Source organism: Geospiza fortis, unplaced genomic scaffold (genome assembly GCF_000277835.1).
Source record: "Geospiza fortis unplaced genomic scaffold, GeoFor_1.0 scaffold186, whole genome shotgun sequence".
In the NCBI taxonomy this organism is placed as follows: Eukaryota; Metazoa; Chordata; class Aves; order Passeriformes; family Thraupidae; genus Geospiza; species Geospiza fortis.
Window position 1 is genome coordinate 5,947,471 of NW_005054331.1, and position 27,150 is coordinate 5,974,620.

Genomic DNA, 27,150 nt, shown 5'->3' on the forward strand with positions numbered 1-27,150 from the left:
ACTAATTACAGAAGTAGAACACAGCAGGAGAAAATTTAAGCTCACTTTTCTTTTCATAACTTCAAAATTGTATTGTATATGTAGAAGTAATGTTCTCATCTTTCCCAGCAAGGAAAAGAAAGTCCCCATTGTTTGTAAGTCATGTAACAGCGTGCCCCTGAATTAGCTGTTTGCAGAGGTGTTGGATGCACAGCTGCAGTGCTATCCACTGAGATATATGTAGACTGACCAGTCTTCAACCTTTTCTATAAGATCCATTTCTCCCTTCAAGTGGTATGCAGATTACTACAGGTTTCTATTTTCATTTTTGTCTTTGCTGGATGGATGTGGTTTTATTTTGAAAATGTTAACTCTTTTGTTGAGGCCAGAGGTTGCTAATGCTTCATAGATAAACCCAGGCTTCAAATTCCTCTAAATAAGTTCTCAATAATCTACCACTTCTACTTCATCTTTCTGAGACACAGTAAAATTCTGTCTATCATCTTAAAGATTCTCTGCTGGCTTGCATGGAATTGGGGAGCTTCCCATTGGCCCTCCATGGGCCTGAATTAGAGAACATCCAAAGGAGGGCAGCAAAGATGTTGAAGGGCTTTGAGAGGAGGGTGTATGAGGAATGGCTGAGGTCACTTGCTCTGTTCAGCCTGGAGGAGACTGAGGAAAAACCTCATTGCAGTAACAACTTCTTGTGAGGGGAAGAGGAGGGGCAGAGACTGATCTCTTCTCTGTGGTGACCAGAGACCGGACACAAGGGAATGACCTGAAGTTGTGTCAGGGGAGGTTTATGTTGGGTATTAGAAAAAGGTTCTGTTTACACATGATATTTCTAGCCAAAGGATCAAAATGCATTTGCATAGGCCAGGTCTAAGAATGTGAAGGAATCACCTGCTGTGTTACATGCCTCCTGCCACTGAAAGTGAACTAACCCTCTCTGTCTTTTCCGAGACTGATGAAGCCCCCCTCTGCTCTGTTCCTCAATTTGCACTACGTGATGCTAGCATTTCTCATGCCCTAGGGCAGGTAAACTGATATACTACTTTGCTCTACCCTGTCCTTTCTCATGAGATGCTGTTCATCTCAGGATGTCATTCCATAATTCTGCTGGGACAGTGCTCAAGTTCCCTCAGACAAATCCAGTCTTGAGGGGAGGCATCATCTCTCAGCAGATAGGAGATACAGGCTGTAGATTTTGCCCCTTGCTATCTGCATAGTCACACAGTGAACATTTTTGATTACCTTTTACAGCACTTAATTTTTGCCATTTCCCCAGGTTACCTTTAGCCTTCAGCAAGGCATGATAAGTTATTGACAGAAGCTCAGTCCTTTTCTTCTGTTATAAGGAGGTATGGCAATGTAGAAAGTGCATGCTGCTTGGTATTTCTGCTGCCAGCAATGAACAAGAAGTTTCAGTTTCTGGATTGGGCCTTCTGTTTCATCAGGACTGCTATTATGTGTGCTGAGCTAGTGGCTCTGGGCTAAGGCTGCCATGGTTGGCCCCTCTGGCATAGTGGTTCAGTACTGGTTAGTTCATGGGTGAGCTCTTCACTAGTATAAACCATAAAGTAATATGATAGGATTACTGGTTTGCTTAGTTCTTCACTAACCCAGACAAATCTCTGGTGCCAAGTCTTGGACTATCCCCACTGTTCACTGGCATGCGCTGGCTGCCTTGAGCACCCTCAGAGTCTGCTAAGCCATGTGAAGGATACAGAGATCTAACTGATTGTTATTTGAGCCCTTTGGCCTCATTGGTCTGAGCATTTCCTGGACGACTTGGCTGGAGTCTTTCACATGTCCTCAGATACCTGATGGATAGACAGACCCGCCCCCACCCTTGAAGTTCTCCAAATACCTCTAAAGATTTGAATGTAACTTATTGTCCTGCTCCTGGATTGTCTCTACCTCAGCTCTATTTCTCCTGCAATTGTCCTTGCTGAAGCTTTGACACTTGGTTCAGTTTACGCTTCACCTCTGGACCCTGGCTGATGTTTAAAACAGATTTAAGTTCAGCACTACTTATGAAGTCTCTGTCAAATATACTGATGAGCCTCATTGCCTTTCTCAATATGATGGGACTTCACCACACGAAGTGATAATTTTGTCCTAGGGTAAACAGGGTGTTGTGGTTTTGATAGGTTCTGGATAGGAATTTTTCCTACTAATTAGGAATTTGTATTCAGAACTTTGGTCCCTGATTTCAGGACTGTGAAGGGTAGGGATTCAGGGAGGGTCTCCTCCCTGAAAGTAGGCTGTTGACTCTCTCAGTAGGTGTGATTGCATTACTGTCAGACCACTCTTAATGACTCCTCTGTGGTTAATACAATCAAGTGTTTCAGGAAGCTTGGGCTGCATAGAGAGAAAGCAGAAGACTTATTATGAGCTCTAATCACCCAGCACCTTGAGGGCACCATCTTGCTGTCATCTGCCAGAACTGCTCTCAGACCTTGGCTTACCCTGCATTTGTGTCATGAAATGAGGATGTCCCCCATGTCTGTCTCTGCAGACACTGAAAGGCAGCCTGCTCTTTCATGGCTATCCTAGGGGCCATGTTTTTGTGTAGCAGTCACAGATTGCCTTTGTGACATTTTAATAATGATTGGCCACCATTCTTCAGGCTAATTTTGCCACTTAGCAGCGCTGCAGGAGATTACATTTCAGTGATTCCCCCATCCAGCTAGAAAACTAATTGGTCATACTGGTCTAATAGCAAATTTGCAAATTTAACAGCTGAATTGCTGGCAGCTTGTTCTGGTAGTGCTGAATACTTTGTTCTTTGCTGCATTCACACTGCAGCTCACTCCCATCTGGAAATGATGAGGTAGCTACAACTATGGTCTGGATTGGAAAGGAAGAGCTTGCACAGCTACACTGTTCAGTGCTAGTGAGGAAACACTGGCAGAAGGGAATAAGCTGTATCTTCCTCCCTTGACAGGCAAATTCATTCCTCTTTTCTTATTTCTGGGCTCTCAGTTTAACCCTAGTCTCTACATCCTGTGCCATTAACACACCTTGTTTTGAGTTATTCCCAGAGTGGCCTTCCTATCTGGAAGTATTTATGTATGTTTAGATTGTGTCTTTGCAGTGCTGCCTTCTAAGCTGGAAACATCCACAAGGGTTTTGTCTCTGATTAAATGATTCCTTTGTTGTTCCAAGGTTATCTATAGCATGGAACTTCCAAGTTCATAATGTAAGTATTTATTTCTTGTGCTGAGTCTTTCCCTCTTTCTTGAGAGTAGGGTAAAACAATCCAGCGTCTGTTTTTAGTCCCATTCTGTGCAACAAAAATCATCCAGAACTTTTACTGTGTGTTTCAGACACTGTATTCAGCCACTGTGTCCTCACTTGCTTTGTACCTTCATGTCTGGGTGGGCAAGCTCCTGGGAAGATATCAGATACATCTTAAGGAGGGGAGGGAAATCACAATATGATGCTGAGCTGGCATATGTGTCTGCCTGTGTTGGCCCAGGGATTTCCCAAGCTGGTTCTCCAGTCACCTGCCCCCAGTGCCATTCTCTCTTCCTCTGTGTGCTGGGTTTCCTTGAATTGCTTTTTGTTTTAGTGCAAGGAGCTGGTACTAACTCATTGGTGATATCATGAGGGAAACATCATCAGCTGGAGCAAGAGTGATGAAAGAGAAGGTTCAGCTAAACCCATTACATTTTCTTTTGGTTTATTTGGTTTATTTAGCCTTCTATTAGATGAAAAACACACTTTCAACTTGAGGCTGCAAAGAAATTCTCAAACACTCTATTTAAGATCCCTTTACTGTTCTGCAACTTGCTCATGTTGAGTAAATGAGAAGCAAATCATGGCCTAAAGAAAATGCTAGTCACAAGGAAAGGACAGAGACACAGAAAAAGTAAAGGAAAAATACAGGTGAAGGAAAAAAGGTACCAAGCACGCGAATGATGCTTCACTACTCTTTGTAGCTTACCCCTGAACATAGAATTAGCCTCAGCCTTCAAAGACACATCATGGAGTGGTTTAAGTGTGGTCAATCTCAGCTGTGTTCTGAGCTATTGGTGCTCTGTGGAAACATTCAGCAACTTCTCTGCTATGAGTACATAAGGAGGTTGAAACTCCTAAGGATGAATGCCTGGAGTGTGGCTTCTCTGCATAATTCTTACAAAAACCCTTACTCAAGAGAGAGTGTGAAGAAAATTTGCAGTTTAAACTACATTCTCTATAAAGATTAGTGGGTAAAAGGATGAATGTACCTGTTAATGGCACAGATGACAGCCTTGAAACGTTTATGCCACTCTAGCTGTTTGCACATTGAACTACTGTTTTCCCTTTGCTCAGAAAATCGATTTTTCATTGCTTAAAATCCGTGTGCTGAAAAACACAGGTCTCTGGGACAGTAAAAACAAACTGGATTTTCTTTAGGGAGCATGCAGTAGCCAATAGGTGTGATCCGTCTCTGCAAGAGAGGCAAAAAGGTGTGGGGAGCACTAATTTAGGAGTAGCATTGCTGCTCTGGAGTCTGGGGAATGAGATGGTGACTGTTTCCTACTCTATTTGCATTGTGTTCATACCTGTAACTCTGATGCCATGCATTAGGGAATTTTTTTCCCTAGAAGTCCTAATAGGTAATTACAAAGCACGTGGATTTACTAAACTTTATAATAATGGCAAAGAAGCAATAGTAATTATTTGCATATTCTGCCATTTTTAAAAAGGTGTTTTCTTTTGTTACCATCATGACCACATGTGTTGAGTGAAAAATAATTCTATATAACTTAGACTATCTTACATTTACCATGTGGTCTTATCACTGATGTCATATCATCAAGTAAAGAGGCTTTCTTGGATAGTCATTCAAGGTAAGATGAGTAATGCCCAGGCACTGCACCACATAAGTCTCAGCCTGGTTTTCCTTCTGTTGATTTAAACCATAGAGCTTTAAGGTCAAGCAGGTCTCTGAAACAAATTTGATTCTTTGTATTAAAATCAACTCTGTCTACGTCAGACATTTTAATTGTGCATGTACAGATACTTTTGCCTAGAGAAATAAAATATTAAACACATCATGAATAATGCAGCTATCTCACCGTACTGTGATCTTTATGTGAATAAAGAAGCCATAAATTGCCTGGATATTGAACTGGCACAACATTTTCCAGTTTAATTTGCCAGTGATTTCTGCAGTGACAGCTTATGCAGGGGCAAGCTGGATGACGTAATGTTGAAAATTGTATGTTTTTTAGGGAAGAAATGGTACTTTTCCATCTCCCAGTGCAGGAACAGAGCTGTGCAGTTGTCTGTTCCCTGACAGCTAACACAGCTGTGTAGACAGACACGGTTTAATGTAGCTTTGCACATCACTGGGAAGAGGAGAAGTTGATAGATGGAAACACCCATGTGAAATTATATCTTGAGCCATGGAAATAAAATGGACAATGCCATAGGTAAAGAGCTTTTCAGTAGTGACCTTTGGTTTCTAACTTTCTCTTTGGGGATGAATTTCACTTCTTTCTCTTCCACACAATGTCACTATCCCTATCCGACTGCCAGTTTTTCTATTGAGTTTCGGCTACCCCAACCATTCCTTCCTTGACTTTCCTCCATGCTATCAGTAGTATAACCTAGCCAGCTGGCTGCAGTCTGACCACTGGAAAATGTTGCTTTTTCTCTTCAATTATTTGCATATAGATGTACTTTTTCTTTCTTTTTTAGGTAAAAATAGATATTTCCAAAATTTTTCTGAAAATATCTCCTCTTCTGAAGTTGTAGTTACACAGAGGTTATGTCCTTTAATCTCAGGATTAAGGTGGAATTTTCATTCCCATTTATCTTGCTGAGAGCTGAGCCCTAGCACATTTCTTCTTTAAAGAAAAAACTTTAAAAAGGGAGAATTTCACTTTTAAAATTAATCACCATGGCAACCTTTACAGTGAGTTTCCAAACATAGGAAGTTGCCTTTAAGAAGCATCCTCAGCTAAGAGAAAGGTGAGTTTTTACAGCTTCTAGCAATGTTACCATAGAATATAAGGTTTTACAAGAATCAGTTAGAGGGACTTTTATATGCAAAAGGAAGTTAAATGACCCTGGTGGTTTTAATTTTATTTTTTATAAGAATGCTGCATGCTAACTAATCTCATCATAATGCTGGCTTAAAATAGACTTGGAGAACTAGATGGAGCCTGGTGGTAATACTTGTGATATCACTAGATTTCATCTAAGTAGATATTTAGTTAACAATTTGCCAACATTTCTCTCACACTTAAAATATTATTTTTCTTTCTTCTACTTCTGGACTGCCTTTTCATGCATATTCAGAATCTTAGTAAGAAATATTTTTAAAATTGGAAAGCAAAGTGAGGTAACAGAGGAGGAGAAAACCACTTGTTTATGCATTAAAAGAAGAAAATCCTTCACACATTAGAGTTCAGTGAAATGTAACTTTAACAGTCATATCTTATTTCTCTCAGTACTCAGCTTGATTATCTTATATCCTATTTTTGGTATGTGTTAGATCCAAGGAATATGTAATTTCTTTTCCCACTGGAATTTCCCCAGTGGAGAAATTGTACTGATATTGTACATCAGATGGAATTTTGACGTTTTCCCTGAAATGGTAGCTCTGGTGTGTTGTTCTGAAATAATCAAAATAAGAGCATTTTAGAATTAAACTCTCTATGTCCAAAGTGGTTGTTAGACTGGGAGAAGGAGCTTACATCCAGAGAACTTCAGTCTCTGGGCAGATTTCAGATTTTCAGGTAGGAGGCTGATGGACTGGCAGGAGAAAGCCACTTTTAATCAAATTGCAAAAATACCAAGGAAAACTAAAAAAAAAACAAACCACTATCTAGCTGGTTCTACCAAGGTTGACTATAATGATCCAAAAGTGTACCAGGATGTGTGGAAGTGTTCCCACACTGCATGTAGGAAGCAGGAGGGCAGGTCAGAAGAGGATTTTCTCCTCTCCTTTCATGCAATCCATAATTGTGAGGTCTTGAGCTGCCCATGGGAGGCTGTCTGAGCCACACGGCTGGAAGCTGGGGTGGGCATGGTGGGCTTCATCCGTGAGCCCACCAGCCAGGTTTATTTATTTAGCTATATGGCCACAGTTGTATTTCACTGGTCTTGCTCCCTGCCTGAAAAAAGCAAGCTGGTTCTGCTGGGATTAGGGCTAGCTGGTGCTGTAAACACTCCAGTACTTCTCCCTGCACTACGTATCTGGAAGAAGCAGATTACAAAGCACATCTAAGCAGCTGAAAGTTTTAGTAAGACTTCTAAAATTTATTACATTAATGTAGCAAGTCATTTAAAGGTGACAGTTTTAAGTTCAATACCTGAGTAGCTCAATTAAAAATAAGCACAGTTAAAAATAAGCTCAATTACTGCATTACTCATGTTATGTAATATCTTCAGAAAAGTTTAACTTTTAGAGCAAATTTAGCAATAAAGTTATTGACACTTATTTGGAATGCATGTTCTTTTGAGATATTCTGCCATCACGCAGTGGTATTTTTATTTCATGTGAAATGCAGGTAAGTAGAAAATTGTCTTTTGTAATGGAGGATAGGATCAGTGTGATCTGAAGGGCTGTTTTTTCTTATGTGTACAGGGTCCTGTGAAGAGCTTTATATTCAATTCCAAAGTCAGCTGAAGCTTGACAAGGTGTTAGGTCAGCAAGAAACTCAGTAAGCAGTACATTTGCAAAATACCATTAAGGCGTGGGATGGTGTCTGCAAGAAAGCTGATGGGTGGGTCATGCCAAGTGACTGCAAGTTGAACAAGAATCTTTCAAAAAAGAAGTGACTGTTGTGAATTACTGTGGCCAAGTTTGTGAAAAATTGGCTGGTGGCTTGGCTGTATGCAGGTTGGCAGATGTTCTCCTTCCCCAGCCCTTCTGATGGATGGGATTAAAGCTGGGTCACAATCTTTCCCATAATATCCATCAGAACGTAGTAAAACCTAGTGCATAATCCTTTTTACTGAGAAAGTAACGTTGTCCTGCATTTACAGACAACACATGTTCATTTCTATTGAAAGGATGAACAGTAGACGTTGTGCATCATAAATAACAATTACAGTTTTAGAATAAAGGAGATGAGATGAAATGAGCTGTGCCCTAGCACAGTAAGGGAGGAAAAAAAAGAATTTTCATACATTTATAGCATCTTGCACTTGTGAAAATGAGAAAGAAAGTAGAGAGGGATTTATCATTTTGCATGAATTAAGAACATATATGGTCTTTGTATTCATTGAATGTGAATTTAGAGTCAGTGGAAATTATCACTGAATTCTAAATTGTAGATATTCAGAGACTGGATTGAAGTAACTGCTTTGAGATATTTTCTTTTGATTGAAGCTAACATAGAAAACATTTTGACATATACCATTAAATTCCAAGAAGAAAAAAAACAGTTATAGAACTGATAGGAGCACCAAATAGCTCAAGCATATTTGGATAGCAATTTTTAGAACTTACGAATGTTTATGCATCCTCTTTGTATTTGGCCTCATGTTTTGGTTCTGATATATTTATCTAAAAAATGGATTGTTAACTGCAAGACTTGAAATAAAAATAAAGAAAGGCTCAGTATTGTCAATGATGAAGCTATTTTTATCTTGACTGTCTTAAATTTCCTTTTTAAAAAAGTCCTATAATGGAAAAATTAATTTTGAGTGGAATAAGTTTTCAGAGTTTCAAAGGCAGAAACAAACCCAAACCCAGCAGTTTTTGAAAAAGAGAATGTGCCACAATCAGTTCCTTGCCATGGCTTGATCACCGAAAGTGTTATTGTCAGAAGTCATTAAATGAAGACAATGTCCAGTGTTCGACAAGGAGAGCTGCCACATAAGGAGATGGAAAACATCATGAACATTATCCAGAATTGGAAAAAATGCTATTCCTATCTAATATTAATTTTCTCACACTTTCATCTACTTCAATTCTAACTCATCTACATATTTGACTTCTAGACAGACAGTATGCTTTATTGATTGAAGCATTAAAATCATATATGGAAATTTATTCCCAGATTTCTGTTCATGTAATTGTAATTATGACTGCTATGATTCATCAAAAACCTCTTGTTAGCTGGCTCATACTGCTTTGTAAATGAAGAAAAATATTTCTGGTTGGTGGTTAACTCTTCATAGAAATTTAACAAGAATATTGTTTCTAAACCCAGACTTTTCAGGATTTAGAATTTTGTTCATAAAGGATTAGAAGGAAGAGAGGAGTCCAGTGAAACCCATGGTTTTCAGTGCCATTTTGATTCTGTAGATCAGATACAATGTGAAGAGGTACTCTTGGCTCTTTCTTTCTGGGAGTATATAAAACAGCTTTATGGAGACATGTCTAACCAGGCATCTCTTCTGGGAAGGAATGAGAGAGGTAGATTGTTTGGGGTTTTTTATGTTGTTGGCACTTGGGTGTTTTGGGTTTTTTTAACAAAAACGCATTTTGCATGTAGAAGGCTTGATGTTATATTTGTTTGGATTTTTTTTTTCCACTGACTAGCTGCCCATCAGTTTCTCTAAGTTTAATTCCCCTACTAGCAGACTATTCTCTTGGTTTCTCAATAGGCTGGTGTCTGTGTATTTGAGTTTTCTTTTTGTGGATGTTGTATCACCATAGGAGCAGAGTGCACAACCACTTTTAAGTGTTCAGATACTGTGTATTGCTCAAAGACAGACCCAGTTACAACATGTTAAGATCTTCTCAGAATTGCTTCAGGATTTTATGGGCAGTTTTGGTGATGAAATTTCAGTTTAGGATTTGTTCAAAAAGATCGTGTTCTACACATCTTTTGGTGAAGCTACTCAACTATGGACAAAATGGTACTTGTGAAGAGAAGCTGACTCTCTACTTGAACCGTCTGCTGGTTTGAATCCTCAAAACCACTGTGACATTCAGAACAAATTCAGCATCATTGTCAGACTGGAATGTTCTTAAAAATAAAATTTTCAGTATACTTGCGATACTTGCAAGTGTAAGTTAGAGGTATTTGTAATATTTTTACATATGCAGCGAGATTTTTTAAAATTATCTTTTTTACTTTCACTTGGTGGTTTTTAAAATGAATGACATTAAGTGTCAGGATTAAGAGTGAAGAAAGGAAAAGTTTTATGAAAGAATATTCATGAATGCCCTTTCACTGAGAAGATATCATTAACAGGAACTAAATTTGGGCACTGGTTTCTTTTATTGTAGGTTCATTCTATAATCAAACTGGTTTAGGTGGATTCAGAAAATTTGTCTCTTCTGTGCCTCCTCTTAAAAAGTAGTAACATCAAATTAATATACAGTGTTTTATGTAGTGCTTAAAACATACCTGAAAGTCTATCCTGCATGCTTTGCATGTTTTTCTGAATTACTAACATATCAGAAAATCATTTATGAAAAAACAGTAGGCCTTGCTCTTGCACAAGGCTGTTATTCAGTAATGGAGTTAGAACATGGACTCTTTTATAAAAGCAAATCTGTTAGATACCTTACACCCTACAATGCAGCTACTGCATCTTTGTAGTGTTCTACCATTTCTTCTCATTCTGCTATAAAGAGCTCAAGGAATTGCAATGGTATTTAAGAATAGAGAGCTTTTTTCCATGTCTATGGAATCTGCCAAATTCAGACAATCATTATGTAGCTACTGCTGCCCCTCAGGGTCTATTAGTTTTCCATGAGAAATACAGTATAGCTCAAAAGAATGAGCAAGACCCATGCTTTGCTCTATCCAGATGAGCATAAGCTGAGAACAATCAACTGGATGCCTGCGAGGAACATATGTGTAAACATGGCAGGTTTATGTATTCTTTTCAATGGTATTTTGTTACTGTTAATGGTCTGTAGTGTTGCCAGAAAGATGAGGTGGCCGATGAGCACAGACACTCATTGGCATCTGCTGCACACTACATCTGCCACCTCTTCTGGGGATCATGTTCACTTTATGGCCATTTAGAAAGCTTGGCACCATAGGCTTTATTACAACCAGAATCATTACTTGCCAAGAGGGATGTGCTGAAAACTAATGATGCACAAAAGAAAGACAAGTAGTACACATGCCTCGACATTTCTGGTAAAACTGGCCTTTGTTAATATGTCTGCCATGGAAGAGCCTGATCCAGACACAGGTGCTGCAGCAAGCAAGGCTGTGGAGGCTGGTGCTTCTTCCTTGCAGAGCAATGCCCATCCAGGCTCTGATGGAACCAACTGCAGCATGTCCTTCCAGCCCATATCAGAGCCTTCCCCAGGAGGGGTGGGAGACTTCTGCGCCTCCTCCCACTGGGGATCTAGCATCAAATCCTGCATACATGAGATGCTAAAGCCTGGGACATGCCCACAACAGATAGTTGTTTCAGAGGCCAGAAACCCTCTCAAGCGTTGGACTTGACGCAACACATGACCAGTTGACCAGTCTGACGTGGTCAGTTTTGACACAAACACTTGACCAATTTACTCAGATACCTGTGTGTCCAGATGCATGTTTGCTTTAAAAACATTTTAGTAAAGTTTATACTTTGCAACATTATCTATAAGATAATTTTTTTTATTTGGCTGAGGGAGAAGTAGAAGTAAATTTTGTTGTCTTAAGGGCTGCCCCTGAAGACACTGGCTGTGTAATTTCAATGGTAATGTATCATTGAAAGTAAAAGTCGATTGATGGTTGATGAGGCTAACTGTGAGCATGGAGGATTTAGACACCATACGTGGTAAAGGCCCCATATCCAGGGCTATAGCACAGGCTGGGTGAAGGCAGGGAAGTGCACTTGATCTGCTGCTTGAGAGTGCCCCAGAGAGCATGGCCAGAGCCTGACACTCAAACAGCAAGAGGGCACTGGCGACAGACCAGTCCCCTGGCATGGGATGCAAAAAGAGAAAGTTAAATTAAACCTGGTTGCTGTGCTGAAAATCATTACTATCTGTGCCGTGGAGCAGACACATTCAGATTTATCCTGAGATACCTTCTTTTACCAACTGTGAAGTCTCCTGAGGTGTTTATCCTGTTTCACAGATGATGTCTCAGACTGATTGCACTGCTCTGCATTATGGAGAATATCCGATTAAATCAGATAAAATGAGACTTGTGATATTTGCAATGTAGCAGTTGACATTCAGGCAGTGAATTAAAATGGAGAGGAAAAAAAAGAGAATTCTCTGCTTTTAAATCTACCTACACTTAGAATACATCTGAATGGTTAGTGCTGCTTTTCATTCCTCAGCCAGTAAAAGGCATCTGGGACTTGACTTGGTGCTGTGTTTCACAGGGCACTGTGGTTTGCCCCAGTGTCTGTACCATGTATTACTGCTGTGTGTGCATTTACCTTTTATTCTATGGGTAAAAAGCTCAAAATCAGCACAAACAGATTTAATGAGAATGCTCTTGCTTTTGAAGATCAGAATAATAGCTACTTGCTAAGAAAGAAAATTATCTTAAATGCAGTACTTACTACAGGTGAAAGTAAGTTTTAAATCATCTCAGTGTTGAGTCTATTTTCAGCTAGTAAATGCTGTGCATATATAATAAAATTAATAAGACAAGATTAACTGTCTCTTAGAGTTTCCAAATCAATAAGAGGCACTTAAGGAGACAGATTCAATCTTCAATTATTTTTTTTAGGACAAACTGCCTCAAAGAAAGAAATGTTGATGTGATGTTATTTGTTGTGACAGAAACTGAAATATGAATCTATTGTTTTTTGTATGATCCTACATTCATTCTAATGCAAGTCTATTCCCCTTGATTATAGAAACAGAGAATCAAAATCTGAAATATCCAATCCACAGAAATTCTAATATTCTTGCTTAACCTGCCCCCCTTTGAATTTATTTTGAGCACATTTCTGCATAATGCTTAAAATATTTCTATTAGAATTTGCTTCTGGACAGTTGAAATATTTCATCTTGGTTGGACTTGTATTTGTTGTATTTTGTTACATTATTTTGATTTGTTATCCTCTCTGGTTTGCATGTTTATGGTTTTAATTATTTCTTACTATTTGTATATTAAAGTAAAATTAATTGATGATTGGCAATACAGTGTTTCAGTAATTGAAATGATAATGGTTTTTTTGGCTTGCTCAGAGGTAACTGATATTCTACTGATATTCTATTGTAATTTGTATTCTACTCAATTTGTTAGATTACATTTTACAATGCATCAAGTTGTTTCAAAAAAAAAAAAAAAAAAGGCAGTATATTCCCGTCCAGATAAGTCCAGAAGAATTTTCTGAACAAAACTTTTGGCATTTTGACAATTATTGACTTTGGGGTTTTCTTTTCCTGAAAAAAAATGTCAATTTTTTGATAGAAAAGTACTTTACTAAAAATGTTTTATCGGCCTCCGTTTTTGATTTCTATTGTGTTTATCAGATTTCAAGGCACGGTGTTTTTCCTCACTGTGATTTTCATACTGGGCCAAGCAAAGGAACTTTTTTGGAATTTTTTTTTTTTTAATTACTCTTCAGCATGCATGTGGTTCTAACAGTAGCGGGAGTCCAGTAGGAACAATAAAGTAAATCAAAATAGATACTAAACAAACAGAAAGAGAGCAGTAAAAACTGTAACAATAAAAATGCAGGCAATCTCCAGAAGAGTTCAGGCAGCTGGGATGGTGGCAAATGACACAGTTTTCAGGTTGCTGGGTGAACTTAAGTGAGGCACACTTTGCACACAATTGTTAGGCATTTATTCCAGTAGCCTGGTAAGTATAACATATATGCACTCTACGGTGTGTTTGTTTTTTTATACAGGGGAACTAAAGAATGAATTGTCAGACAGAAATAAAAGTACAAGCCTTAAAAATTAATCAAGTTAGGCAACTTGGGAGTTGAAAAAAGCTTCATTTATTCACCTGGGTTCATACAACTTGCATAGGCATCACCTTGTGTTTAGCACCATGGCCCTGCAACATGCTTACGACAGTCACCATTAGTTCACCAGCAACCCTAAAGAGCTTTATATTCACTTAGCTAAACTTTTCATGCTAAAGGAAGACAAGTGGTTTTTCAGAGTGCCATGTAGACCATTAAAGTAGGACTATTATGACTCTCTCCAAGGCATTTTCATGACTTCAAGTTGTAATCTTGCCTCTCCTTGAGCACTTTGGGAGTTTTTCAGTTATGCTAAATAATCACCATTGAATGTTAGCTTGTTGTAATTCAATGAATCACATTCAGGGCTCTGAAAATAACCCTTTGATGGCAGGCTTAAGGTGGGCTTGATCTTTTTATTCGTTAGGATTTCAACAGACTTAAGTGAACACTGGCTCTGGATGCAGTTTTACCACAGATAGTGTAGCCACTTTTGTAAGGAAGAATTAGGTTAGAAGAAAGACTCCTGAGTCTCTGAAAAATTGCCCAAAGAGCTGGCAAATATGACAGGGAGGCAGAATCCATCTACAAGTATCTTAGGGCAAGTGAAATTACAGGAGAAAGAATAAAATGAGAAACTTCATTGTGTCACTGTGTAAATCCTCGGTGAAAACACAGCCTGAACATCATGGGCATTTCTGATGTTGCTTCTTGACCCCTTCTTAGGGTGCATTTCAGGTCTTCATCCTTTGAAAAAGGCAAGGAACAGAAGGGTGACCAGGGATGATTGGAAATTGAACTAGGTCTCCTAAGCTCAGGAAGAAGACAATAGAGCAGGGGATATGATAGAGCTCTGTAGTATCATGGAGAGGGAAAGGGAAGAGGTCATTCATGATCTCTTTCAATACAATGCTTCCATGGATAACATGTTTCAGACAAAAAAAAAAAAAGAGTTATTCCTCCACCACTCCACCAACTGTATCTCTAAGCTCTGTGGTTTGTTTCCAGGGAAAATTATATATGCTAAAAATGGATATAAATTCAGAAGCCAACTGGAAAAAATTTGATAAAAAATAACAGAAAAAGTAACATTTAGGCAACGTCACCTGAAAGTACTACAGATTTTGGAAATCCTGTAATGTCTCCAATATTTAGGAGGAAGCAGGCTGGGAGGAACAATCATACAAAATCTCAGAAAACTGAACATGTAGCTTGTCAAGATGCAAAGTATTAGTCCTTTTCTCCAGCCAGTGCAGTTGCTGGGAAATTCTGTAAGTAGTAGCTTTTCTGTTTGCTTACGTGAGAGCTTGCAGTTGTGAGGTTTTTTTTACATCTGATGTAGTCACAAGTATTTCAACATTTCTAAAGCTATACTTGAAACATAATCTGATCGTAGATATGATTTCATAATCACATGTTATCAGCGGCAACAGACCTGATGCTGCATTAAAGAGATGATATTTAAACTTTTAAGAACTGATTTAATCTTACATGGGAATCCTAATGATGTTGTAACATTTTTCATCAAGTTAAGGATGAGTTCTGGATGTATTTGTTGCCTAAGTAATACAGAGGGTGAGAAAAAAACAGGGGACTGCCTTTAGACTATGCTTTCAGGCAGGTGTACAGAGGACAGCAGGAGAATTTTTCTCTTATGTTCCTTCATTTCCACCCACAATTCAGAGCAAGCAAGAGTCCATCATGACATCAAGTACAGCTGTTTCTCTGCTGAATGGGTTTGCATGAGAAACCTTTTACATCGCTTTCCTCTCTGAGATTCCCTTTATCAAAGCTATCTTTAAAATGCAAAAAAGCTGAAGCTGTCTGCAGAGCATCATTGACTTTAATGGGAAATGTGGCAATTTGCACAAGGAAAGGAAAGAGTACTTATTAAGGTGGACAAATTAACTCACTTTCTCCTTCCCTGTGTGTAAAAGTTGAAAACAACTAAATATCTAATTTTACCATTTATATACTCCTTAAAGCCTCATTTTCTGCCCTCTGCTCATGCTTACAAAGGTCTTCCTTATAATCTTGCTTATCTCTGCCTTGATGACTGCAGACTTCTTTAGAGCTGCTTTACTTTTTGTGACCATGTGTGATAGAGTAGCTGAGATTTTCTTCCTCACTTTTTGTGCTCCCCTGTACTTGGTCTGCTGTGAGAAGGGCCTTGAAAAAAGGGCCCACCTTAATCTGCTCCTAAGGCCCTCCACACAGGGCTGAAACAAAATAAAAGACACACATAGAAAAGAGAAATAGATGGAGTAATTGGTCTCCAACAGAAGGACTGACACTAATGATACAAAACTAAAAGGACTTCCTGCACCTGCCAGAACTACTTTGTTATCCCAGGAAATATCTACAAAGCAGGTCAGGACACTTCAGGCTAATCAAGCACTGTTAGCTAATGGATTGTTTGTACAACTTTGTAACTCTGCACTGTCTTATTATTGCCTATTCATGTTCATATAATCTTTGTCTAGAGACAAACACTTCAGAAAGGAACCTATAAATAAATGCTTCTGACCCGAAGTGGTACAAGATGGAAGAAAACTGGGATTGACACAAGCCTGACAGTCGTTGTGGGAATGCCTTCCCAGGTGGAGAGGCGTCTCAGTCCCTGCACAGTATAATTTGGACACATGGCCTTTCTGACCCAAATTCAGGTGCAAGAGTCTTCTCTGTTGACACCAGAGCCACGTCACTGTGCTCAGCCCCATAGCAGAGGTGCATGGTGCGCAGCTATAGCAGAGGTGCATGGTGCGCAGCTATAGCAGAGGTGCATGGTGCGCAGCTATAGCAGAGGTGCATGGTGCGCAGCTATAGCAGAGGTGCATGGTGCGCAGCTATAGCAGAGGTGCATGGTGCGCAGCTATAGCAGAGGTGCATGGTGCGCAGCTATAGCAGAGGTGCATGGTGCGCAGCTATAGCAGAGGTGCATGGTGCGCAGCTATAGCAGAGGTGCATGGTGCGCAGCTATAGCAGAGGTGCATGGTGCGCAGCTATAGCAGAGGTGCATGGTGCGCAGCTATAGCAGAGGTGCATGGTGCGCAGCTATAGCAGAGGTGCATGGTGCGCAGCTATAGCAGAGGTGCATGGTGCGCAGCTATAGCAGAGGTGCATGGTGCGCAGCTATAGCAGAGGTGCATGGTGCGCAGCTATAGCAGAGGTGCATGGTGCGCAGCTATAGCAGAGGTGCATGGTGCGCAGCTATAGCAGAGGTGCATGGTGCGCAGCTATAGCAGAGGTGCATGGTGCGCAGCTATAGCAGAGGTGCATGGTGCGCAGCTATAGCAGAGGTGCATGGTGCGCAGCTATAGCAGAGGTGCATGGTGCGCAGCTATAGCAGAGGTGCATGGTGCGCAGCTATAGCAGAGGTGCATGGTGCGCAGCTATAGCAGAGGTGCATGGTGCGCAGCTATAGCAGAGGTGCATGGTGCGCAGCTATAGCAGAGGTGCATGGTGCGCAGCTATAGCAGAGGTGCATGGTGCGCAGCTATAGCAGAGGTGCATGGTGCGCAGCTATAGCAGAGGTGCATGGTGCGCAGCTATAGCAGAGGTGCATGGTGCGCAGCTATAGCAGAGGTGCATGGTGCGCAGCTATAGCAGAGGTGCATGGTGCGCAGCTATAGCAGAGGTGCATGGTGCGCAGCTATAGCAGAGGTGCATGGTGCGCAGCTATAGCAGAGGTGCATGGTGCGCAGCTATAGCAGAGGTGCATGGTGCGCAGCTATAGCAGAGGTGCATGGTGCGCAGCTATAGCAGAGGTGCATGGTGCGCAGCTATAGCAGAGGTGCATGGTGCACAGCCAGAGCAGAGGTGCATGGTGCACAGCCATGGCAGAAGCAGAAGTGCATGGTGCCCAGCCATAGCAGAGGTGCATGGTGCACAGCCAGGGAGAGGTTCATGGTGCACAGCCAAAGCAAATGTCCATCAGATGTATGGGCAGAGTGATTTCTGAGTAGCGCAGAATGTTGTTGTTCATCTTTGTAGCATCTGATGGGCCAACAAAACAAATAGTCACAAAAAACTTTGCATGCAGGCACACTGTAGTGTTTGGAATGTTAATAATTTCTCCCTCCTTTTTCTTCTTTATGTTTGATTTTATTGCTTCATGACTTGGAAGTGCCTTATTACTCCCTTTTAATGTTCTCATATGCAGGTTTTATCTGGAGCATTATAAATCCCTAAGCATCATAAGCATATTACCACTTTCTAAGAGACAAAATATGCTCAATGTGGAAGGATTGATGGTTTGAAAAATTCTATAATAAAAAGACTTATCTTGGAGCAATAAAATTTATCCAGAAGCAGGATAGAAGCTGCTCTTCTCTGCTGGCAAACTGCACAGCTGAGATGTATTGGCAGGAAGGTAGTGAAGGTGTTTGTCTTATATGAACCTTCAAGCTCAGAGTCATGGGAGTACAAAAGGTCACTAAAAAGAGCAGCTCCTCATGGAAACAAAAACTTGTATGAGAAGAAAAAGATAGAAATACAGGTAAGGAAGAGAAAGGCATGTGGAGATTTGAAAATACAGAGAAGGATTTTTGATGCGTGCAGGAAAGGAAAAGAGCTGTGTGCTATGTATAATACTTAAAGGCTCAAATCTCATCCAGCTTCAAAACACTGGACTACTTCCCACTCTTACTGCAGCCAGCCAGGTGCAGCTTGCTGAGCCCTGCCCAGAAGCCAGCCCTCCAAACTGAAAATCAGCTGTGGATGCTGGACAGTATTTACACCTTTTACTTGCATTTGCACTGAAGCCCTGGCTCAAAGTGGTGTTTGTGAGTTATTAAATTAAGCCAGAGGGCAAGGCAGGAGAAACCCCTGATATTTTTAACATGTGTGCTACTTGTCAGAGCATACCAGTGTGATTGCACCCAGCTACTGAGCACAAATGCCAAAAAATCACCATGCTCCAGGGACAGGTACAGCCAAAGGCCATACAGCCAGGTATGTAATGGTAAGGGGATTTGGTGTCAGCAGCTATATGGCCAAGCCTAAAGGCAGGAGAAAAACTCTACCAAGTACAGTTAGTTGAAGACCCAGACTGCAGTGTGCTGCTGGAGAGCTTCTTTCTTTCTGGATGTCTTATGTGAGTATTGTCATGCTGCAACAAAGTAATTGATGTCAACTTTAACATCTACTCTTCAGAGACCTCTCTGCTGTTTCCTTACATCTCTGATCCAAAACCCTGGGATTCAGCAGCAGCGTGGGTTTTTTGCAGGAAGAATAGGGAGAGCTTTCTCTAGAGTCTGCTTAGTGCCAATAGTTCACCAGGTTTTCCTCTGCCGTAAGCTACATGCATTGTTCCCAATCTCTTTTCCACTTCTGATTCCCCCTCCCTGTCTGTGCTTTTCTGCATGTTATCTGGGGATGTATTTTTGACTGCCAATATCTCTTTTAGAAGAACTTTCGCCCACATGAAAACAAGGTAATGCTGCAGCTCGTGGCAGTATTACTGTCTTACATTTCTTTAGACTTGTATTTTAACTAAAGAAATGCACATAGAAAAGTAAGACCTGATCTTTCTCTGGAAAAACCTGAAATTATAATTAAATAAGGACACTTGCATCTTTGTCCTGTAGCTCATTCTCAGGAAAATAATGGAAATTAATTCTCCTAATAAAAGGATATATTCCATGGAAAAATAACTGCAGTATCAATGGGATTGGAGTGAAAAACTTCCAAATATACTGTATACATTTGCGACACTCTTTGTGTGGTTGGTTTAGGGCACTTTTAAATTTTAAATATGTCTAAAGAAAATTGTAAATTTAAAGTTTTCAGTGATGCTGGAATAGTCTTCCTCATGTAGTTTGGAGGTATGATATATCATCTTTCTTTAGTGGAAGAAGCAAAAGGTTGCATATAACCAGCAGCAAGTTGTTGATGGAACTAATTTTGGATGTGATCAATCTGCAAATTTTGCAGTTCTTAGGAACAGCAATCTGGCAGCAGTATCCTTTATTCTGATGTCTGAAAAAGAACGTGCTGCAGAAATAGTTTAGGAAGCTCAGTCACAGCTGCACAAGAGTTTATAGACCGTTTTCAGAATGTGAAGAAGCAACTTAACTTGAACCACCGAGTAATGTAGCAGTCAGTTTATGTTTGGAACCAGTTCCTAAAATAGATCTCTATTTTCATGACCAAATGAAAGCACAGCCTTACTGAGATCCAACTCGAAAGCATGTGTTGATGACAGGCTCAAGTTCAGTGCTGAATGTTGGCTGACTCCACCGTAAGCTTCAGAGGGATGATTGTTTTAAATGACGCCACAACCTGTGGTGATGCTTAAAGAAAATGGTTGTAGTTAATTTTGTAATACCTTAGGGATAATTGCTCAATATTTTGAACATCACAATGTTCTAGTGACTGCAAAATTAGTAAAGAGCTCATTTTACAGCTGGGGCTTAGCTTCTCACCCTTTGAAGCCTGTTACAGCTGGCATGGTCAAAGAAACATGTTGTCCAGGCAAGCTCATTGTCATTCTGTTCACATGGATTGGTATGCTGCCTTTCACAAGAATAAGGTGACTGGAATTTGCTCTGTATCCTAAGGATGTGATTTCAAGTCTTTAGAAGCTGGCAGTTACATTAGCCCTAAAACCAGGAAGTAGGTGTGCAGCTGCTGCAGGAAACTCCTCATGCCTTCACATTTCCTGCAGGAGATCAGCTCTGGAGTTAAGAGGCAAAGACGAGTATTGAGCACTCAGCTCCGATTCTGAATGCACAAAGCCATCATAAAAGAAAGCAGTTTGCACAGCCTTTGGTCCTGTGTGCAACCCCACTGTTTTCAGCAATTGCCTATGGAAGTGCTAGCTCTCTTCCCCTTGGTAGTATATTATGGACCAAAGTGTATTAATATTTCAGAGATTCTAAACCTCTTCCATGACCTGGAGGTTCACATACATTGACTTCCAGGGGAGCTAGAAGAGCAGAGTCATTAATGCATTCTTGGACATTTCAATTCACAAAGCTGAGCAATCTAATCAATAATATCCAACGATTTTGGGTGACTGTACTTTACAATGTGCTTACAATATCCACAATTTAAGGTTTTAGGATCTACTTTTCCATCTGCTTTTTAGTTTGCTTATTTATATCTGGTTTGGGTGTTTCATTTGGTTTCTTTAAAAGCAAAGATAGTTTGCTGACAGAAGCAATAAGAGTCACAAGTAAATTAAGCATAAAACAGTAATGTAGAACTATCATTCAGCCTTCTTCTCAAAAGAGATTGTCTGAGTGTTATCAACCAGAGTATACTGAAAGCAATTCAGGCGGGGTTGGAGCAATTGCATCAATGTGAACAGGAGAAAATCAGAATAAGCGATTTACTGTAAGATACCATTTCTTTCTAAGACTGTGCATTAGCCACAAAAGAAATTTCCATTTTGCTTTTTTCTTCGGAAAAATAAAGCCTTGTTTTTAATCACAATTTCAGTATAAAAAATGATTATGTGACAAACTTGAGATTTTTGGTGTGAAAGACAATTTCCAGTACTGACAGTAAGGTTTCACAAGACAGGAGAAGGTGGAATTTTTCCAAGCTTAAGGTCTTACTACTGTCATATGTAGCCTTACTGCTTTCCTCAAAACAGACCTTTACTTTTTCCTTAAAAGCTGGGTAATTGCTCTAGCATCTTTTCCATATGATGAGATTTCCTAGTATTGGGTAAAGGTTCAGAAGAAAAGAAATAATTTCTGACAAATTCTAGTCCATCACTCAGAAAACTGTCATTTAATAAACTTTGTGGTAGCTGCCTCATTAATACTGTCCTTTGTGAGCTATATGGACACTTTGAAGGAATGGAAGATATTTCCTCCTGCAGACCAGTAAATTGGTAAACCATAACTATTAATTTAAATATCTACTACTATGGGTGAATCGGATCCCTACAATACAGCAGAAAATGTGTTCACATTTTTAATTTTCCAATAAAATTAATCTTTTATAGTTCTCTTTTTGCTTTTCTTTTTTTTTTTCTTTAAGGAGGTTCTTGTAGCTCCATTTTAAACCCTGACAATTTATATTTTAGTTATTCCATATTGATATTTTGTATCTAACAGTGCTAATTCTTATTCCTGTCAGGTATAAATTTATCTATTCATGGGGCTGAAAAGCGTGTGCAAGTCTGTCAGAGGAGAACTGCAGCAAGCTACCCAGTGTCACAGCATCCCCCTGTGGATGGGCCTCCCTCGATCCCACAAGCCAGAGGGTCAATAAATATGGAAGCCTCATCTTCTGGATCTACGATTTCATCAGTCACTGGTGGAAAAGCAAAAGCCCATCAGCCAGGTAACAGATTTGCCTTGATACCTTTTCCAGTCCCATTTCACATGTGATGTGCCATGACATGGCAAAGCTGGTGTTAATAGCACAAGGTCATCCTTCTGTGGACATCAACCTATTGACTGTCAGAATTACCGACTGACATTCTGTTCACATTTGATGTTTTTGTCAATTATAGATTGTAGGGAGTAACAGCAGTTGGGACAGCTGAAAGTGGGAAATAAAAATTTAAGTTTAATCATAAAAACCCCTACAATGTGTAGTGGTATCCAAAATGTTAATGCAGAGAGATTTGGGATATTGCTTTTTAATACTGCTTCCCTTATATATGTTTAATTTTTATAAGCCTTGAGCTAATTGCTCTAGAGGCTACAGACATCCCCATGGAATTCAATAATTGACATTAAAATTGGTTTTGACCAAATACTCAATCCAGGGTATAGATCAAACTCTTTCTTGCTATAACACTGACAAAGCCTGTGGATCTGCACGACATCTTACAACATAGATTAACTGGTTAACAAAATGAAACTTTTCAAAAGAAAGTAAAAATCTCCAGGGAACCATCAAATTCTAATTTGCATCATGAGTTCATTCCTTGTTATGGTAATTGAAAGTGCTATTTTAGAGATACCTTTTCTCATAGCAGGGAAGTACATTTGTACTGGCCATGCTCAGTCACTCTTCACAGTGAAAATTAGACACCAAATTTCTTTCCTGAGCAGAGCAAATTAAAGCTGCCCATGAAGTCAGTTTTGTAGCATATTTATTGGAGGGTCTCAATAATCTTCCAGTGTTGCTGCCCAGAAAAGAGCATGATATATGATGTATGCAGCTACTTGGGTGCTGGGAGTGCAGAGTCTATTTGTGTGAGACAGAGTTCTGCCTGCAAACCCTTAAGTTGCAGATCTAGTAAATGGCTTAATTTTTGTAGAAGTTTAAGATTATCTATTGTAAGTTGCTATGCAGGTCTATTGCCATGAGTTTCATGCACTCATAGTATTTAGTCACCATAACCTTTGTCAACACAGATTAAAGAATTTACAGTGACTCATAACCATATGCTTTGTTTATTTTAGTTCTTCTGTTCACTTGTTTGTCCTGTTTTTTCAGCTTCTGTCTTCTTCGTTCAAGTAGAGAAATTGCTACTACTGAAATGTTGCTGTTGCTAAAGATATATAATGATATATGCAATATGTTAAGAGATTGACAAAAAAGTCCTGCACCACAGTTTTTTAAAAGAGTTTCTTGAACATGCGCTCATTTTCATCAAAAACACTCATTTTGAAATGCTGCATATTCTACAGCTATCTGTTGATAAGCAGGGCCTGTGCTTTAATATTAAACAATGTTCATGCAGCACATCCATGTGCACAGGACTCTGATTGAGAAAAAGATCCTTTTTTAGGTAGACTCCAGAGGTTTCCTAAAATGGAGCTCATTAATGACCATATGGATAATGATTATCTTTCAGTATATAGGTTTTATCTGTCTCCTCTTTGGACAGTAGGAGCATCTGAGAACCTACTGAGAACCCTTTCTGTATGACAGGAGTCTTCTCTTGACTTACAGTCCCATTTTTTCATCTGAAATGAAGAATCATTTCTATGATTTTTATCTGCCTTTTCAATTCTATTTGAGACCACTGTATTTGTGTTTGTGTCCAGGTTAAACTGCAACCATTTGAGCTTTGTGCAAGTAGATCTAAGAAAGATTATGGTCAGCAGTAGCAGCAATAAATAGCGCTCCTAAGAGGAAATTCTAATTTAAACAAAAAATCATATGTTCTTCATTCAAAGTCAGTCACAAATTAATAGCCGTAGATTCATAATCAAATTAAGACATCAGCTGTCCAGTGGCAGTACCTTGTCTCAGATATCATAAGCTGTTTGATATTTTAGAAAGATTATGTTCTTATGTATATTAATTACTCAGATACCAGGTCTTACAGCAGTCTTTTCTAAGCTGTCATCCTGCTACTGCGTACAGTAATTGTGTAGGGTTTTGTTCCATCTAATTTTACATAGTTCATATAATTTGGGTTTTTCCTTCTGTTGGACTACTGTTATCACAATCAAGTAGCTCTCACTGTTGGAGCAGTATGTGTTATATTCTGAAACTTTATTTGTCCAGTTAGCAAATACTCCGAACATGAAGGCAGTCTAGTATAATAGAAGGTATTTCTAGGACTCAAAATGGTATTTTAATTCTTATCAGTAGAAGAGGCTAGGACCATGGGAAGAAAAGATCCTTGATAAATTACAGGTTGAGAGTATTTTTCTTCTTTGATAGCACACTACTTCTGTTTTCTTCACAGCATCTTTTTTCCCTTTGCATCGTTTCTTCTTTCAAGAATGACAACTTTTATTACCTATCATGAATTCTATTTATTTGACAGTAGTTGCCTTTGAATGAAGTTCATAGGTAGCTGTATGCTAAGGACAAGAAACAATAGATACTGTTCATTGTTCCAGCAGTCCTTTCCAGTTACTTCCCTGCCAGTTTTATTTGTAACTAGTAAGGAGCCTTAGGCTCATGACTTCTATTATTAATCTGGGTGTTAGTGTGGCTAGGGAGCAGTGAGTAGTCTGTACTGTATCTTATTTAAAAATAAATAAACTTCAAAACTTTTTTTGTGCAAGCTTGCAAAGAGGTACTGCTCAGCCATGAGCAGAACTACAACTTCCATGCTTGGATTTTAAGCAGATATAAAGGTATCAAGAAACTGAAACAAAACACAGAGGAAAATGGAGAAACAAGTGGAAGAAAAAGGCTATTAACAGGGAAGGGAAGACTCTTGACACCTTTGCAGGTGCACTCATACAAGGCAACTTTCTCTTAAAAGAAGGAAAGCAAAGATGAGTATAAGCAATCAGATGATAAATTTAGATGTAATGGCACTAAGGCAAATATGCATTTCTTTCAAAAGTCAGGGACAGCATGTTTTTAGTTTTGAGAAACATCTAGTTATCAGCTTCCATCCATATGAGCAGTTATGGTGTGCTTTGGCTAGTGGGGTACAAGGCTGCTGAAGCTGAGAGTTCAAAGCCATTGCTGGCTGCAGTGAGCTGGCACAACTCCTGAAGACAGTGTAGAGTCGTCATGTCTGTGCTGCACAGAGAAGGCTCATTTTGAAAGCAACAGTATCATCATTTAGGGTCTCTGCAAGAGCAACAGAATGAAGCATGAAACAAGCCTAGAGGGGGTTAAGCTGTCATCCCAGGCCATTCCCTCAATGTCATGGTTAGGCAAATCTGGGGACAGAAAAATGCCTCGCCTCCCTTCTGATGGCATTGCGCCTTTGCTGTGCAACAAGCAATACTTTGGGTTCTGGGCTTCTGCCTGCTCTTTCCATTGTTAATCTATTCCAAGTCAGGACAATGTTACATTGCCTCATTCTCTTGGTGACAAATTCCTTTATTTTCAGATTCTGCAGAACTTGTCAAACCTCATATTTCTAGGAGGCCCTAACTTTGCTGTCTGTGGAAAAAATGTCTTATTTAATATGTCTAAGCAGCAGTAAAGTAAATTCTTTCATTGTGACAAACTCTGGAATCTTCTTAGTTATTCTCTCCTTGCAACATTTCCTAACACTTGCTACCCATTTTGTAATAACAGGAATTCAGAGGTTCCCCAGCAAGATTTTCTCTCTCTGTGCTTCTGGTAAAACCTTCATGCATTTTGAGGTTTAGCTATATTAGTGTATATACAGTAATGTAGATTGTAACTTATGTCACTTATACAAATCAGCACTGCAGGCAATCTACAGAAGCAGAAGGAAGGCTTGTCTTTGAAATATTTGATTTCCAAACTTTAGTTAACATGTAAAGATTCTTCACTCTGGGAAACACATAAAAATATTCTAGAAAATTCTTCTTTCAAGAATTTACTGCTCAAAAATATCTCTTTCAAAGCCAAAGAACTGTACATTTTGGAAAGGACATTCCTTGCTACCTGAAACTATAAAGGCATATGCATGATACTTGAAAGAACTGTATGTGCTGAAAGGACTGGTTCCTGGCATTATGGTGAAAGTCTGCTGGGGTCATTGGAATTCACTGGGGAACTAATCTTGCCCTCTCTTGCTTTTTGTGATAAGAAGTATTTGATAAATTACAAGTTTAAAAGAAGGCATGTTTGCTTTGGACAGGTTTTCCTTTATGTTTGGGTCCTCTTTTTTCACTGCTTATGAGTCTGCAGCATTTTTATTGATGACTTTACTTACTGAGCTTGTAAATAAGAAAGAAGAACTAGGGGGCTTGGCCAACAGAAAAATTGACTTGGGAGATGAGTAAAAAGGCCTTGGTTCTTGAAACTATCAACAAAGGAAAAAATGAAACATGTTTAATAAGCTTAGTCACAAATTAATTAACATTGAATTATCAAAAGATCTTGGACTGAAGCCTTCAACGATGATAATTTACTGTGCAAAATATATCCTTTTCTCATCACAAAATATGCATATGCTTGTTAGCATTCACATTTGATTGTAAATGGGCTTTAGAAGACCTGTGTTAGTTAGGTGTGACTTGCTGGTTAAATCACATTTTCTTTTCTTTGCTGACTGGCAGGACATGTGGCATGCATCTCTCCTAGATTAAAATACTAAAACCCTGCAAATAATTCTGCCAGGAAACTCTGTCATGCAAGTCCTTCTTGGCAGCAAATGCATGCATGGCATGGGGATTGCTGATGTAAATTCATCTGGAAATTTGAATTCACACCGACAGTAATGCTGTTATCTTACTTGTCTAACATTATTAAGGGAACAATCCTTTTCAATATGCCTTCTGCTGGGTTTACACAGAACTTTCTGTCATGTGGAATGAGGCATAGAAAATGCAAGCAGATTTCAAAAAAGTTTAGTATTCCCCTCATTAAGCTAATTTTCATATTAAAACCCCCACATGTTTACAAGAATCATTCCTATGCAGAAAGACTTTAATTTGGACATTAATGTCAAAAAGACCAGCCTGCATATGTAACTTTTCCCTTTCTCTACAGCCTGTGTCCAAAGCAATGTAAGTTCAATGCACAGAGCAAAATTTCTCCCATATTGGTTCAAGTGTGATCTGTGAACACCTCCCTGCTGAA

At 39.3% G+C, this 27,150-nt stretch overlaps 1 protein-coding gene across 1 annotated transcript in view; it reads left to right on the plus strand.

The window, feature by feature from the left end:
• ANO4 (anoctamin 4) overlaps nt 1–27,150 on the plus strand; it is a 175,853-nt gene that overhangs the window by 34,683 nt on the left and 114,020 nt on the right. Inside the window, exon 2 of the mRNA XM_031057554.1 lies at nt 21,856–22,062. Within this exon, the coding sequence (XP_030913414.1) occupies nt 21,993–22,062 (70 nt within the window). The 5' untranslated portion in view covers nt 21,856–21,992. The remainder of the gene's footprint in view (nt 1–21,855; nt 22,063–27,150) is intronic.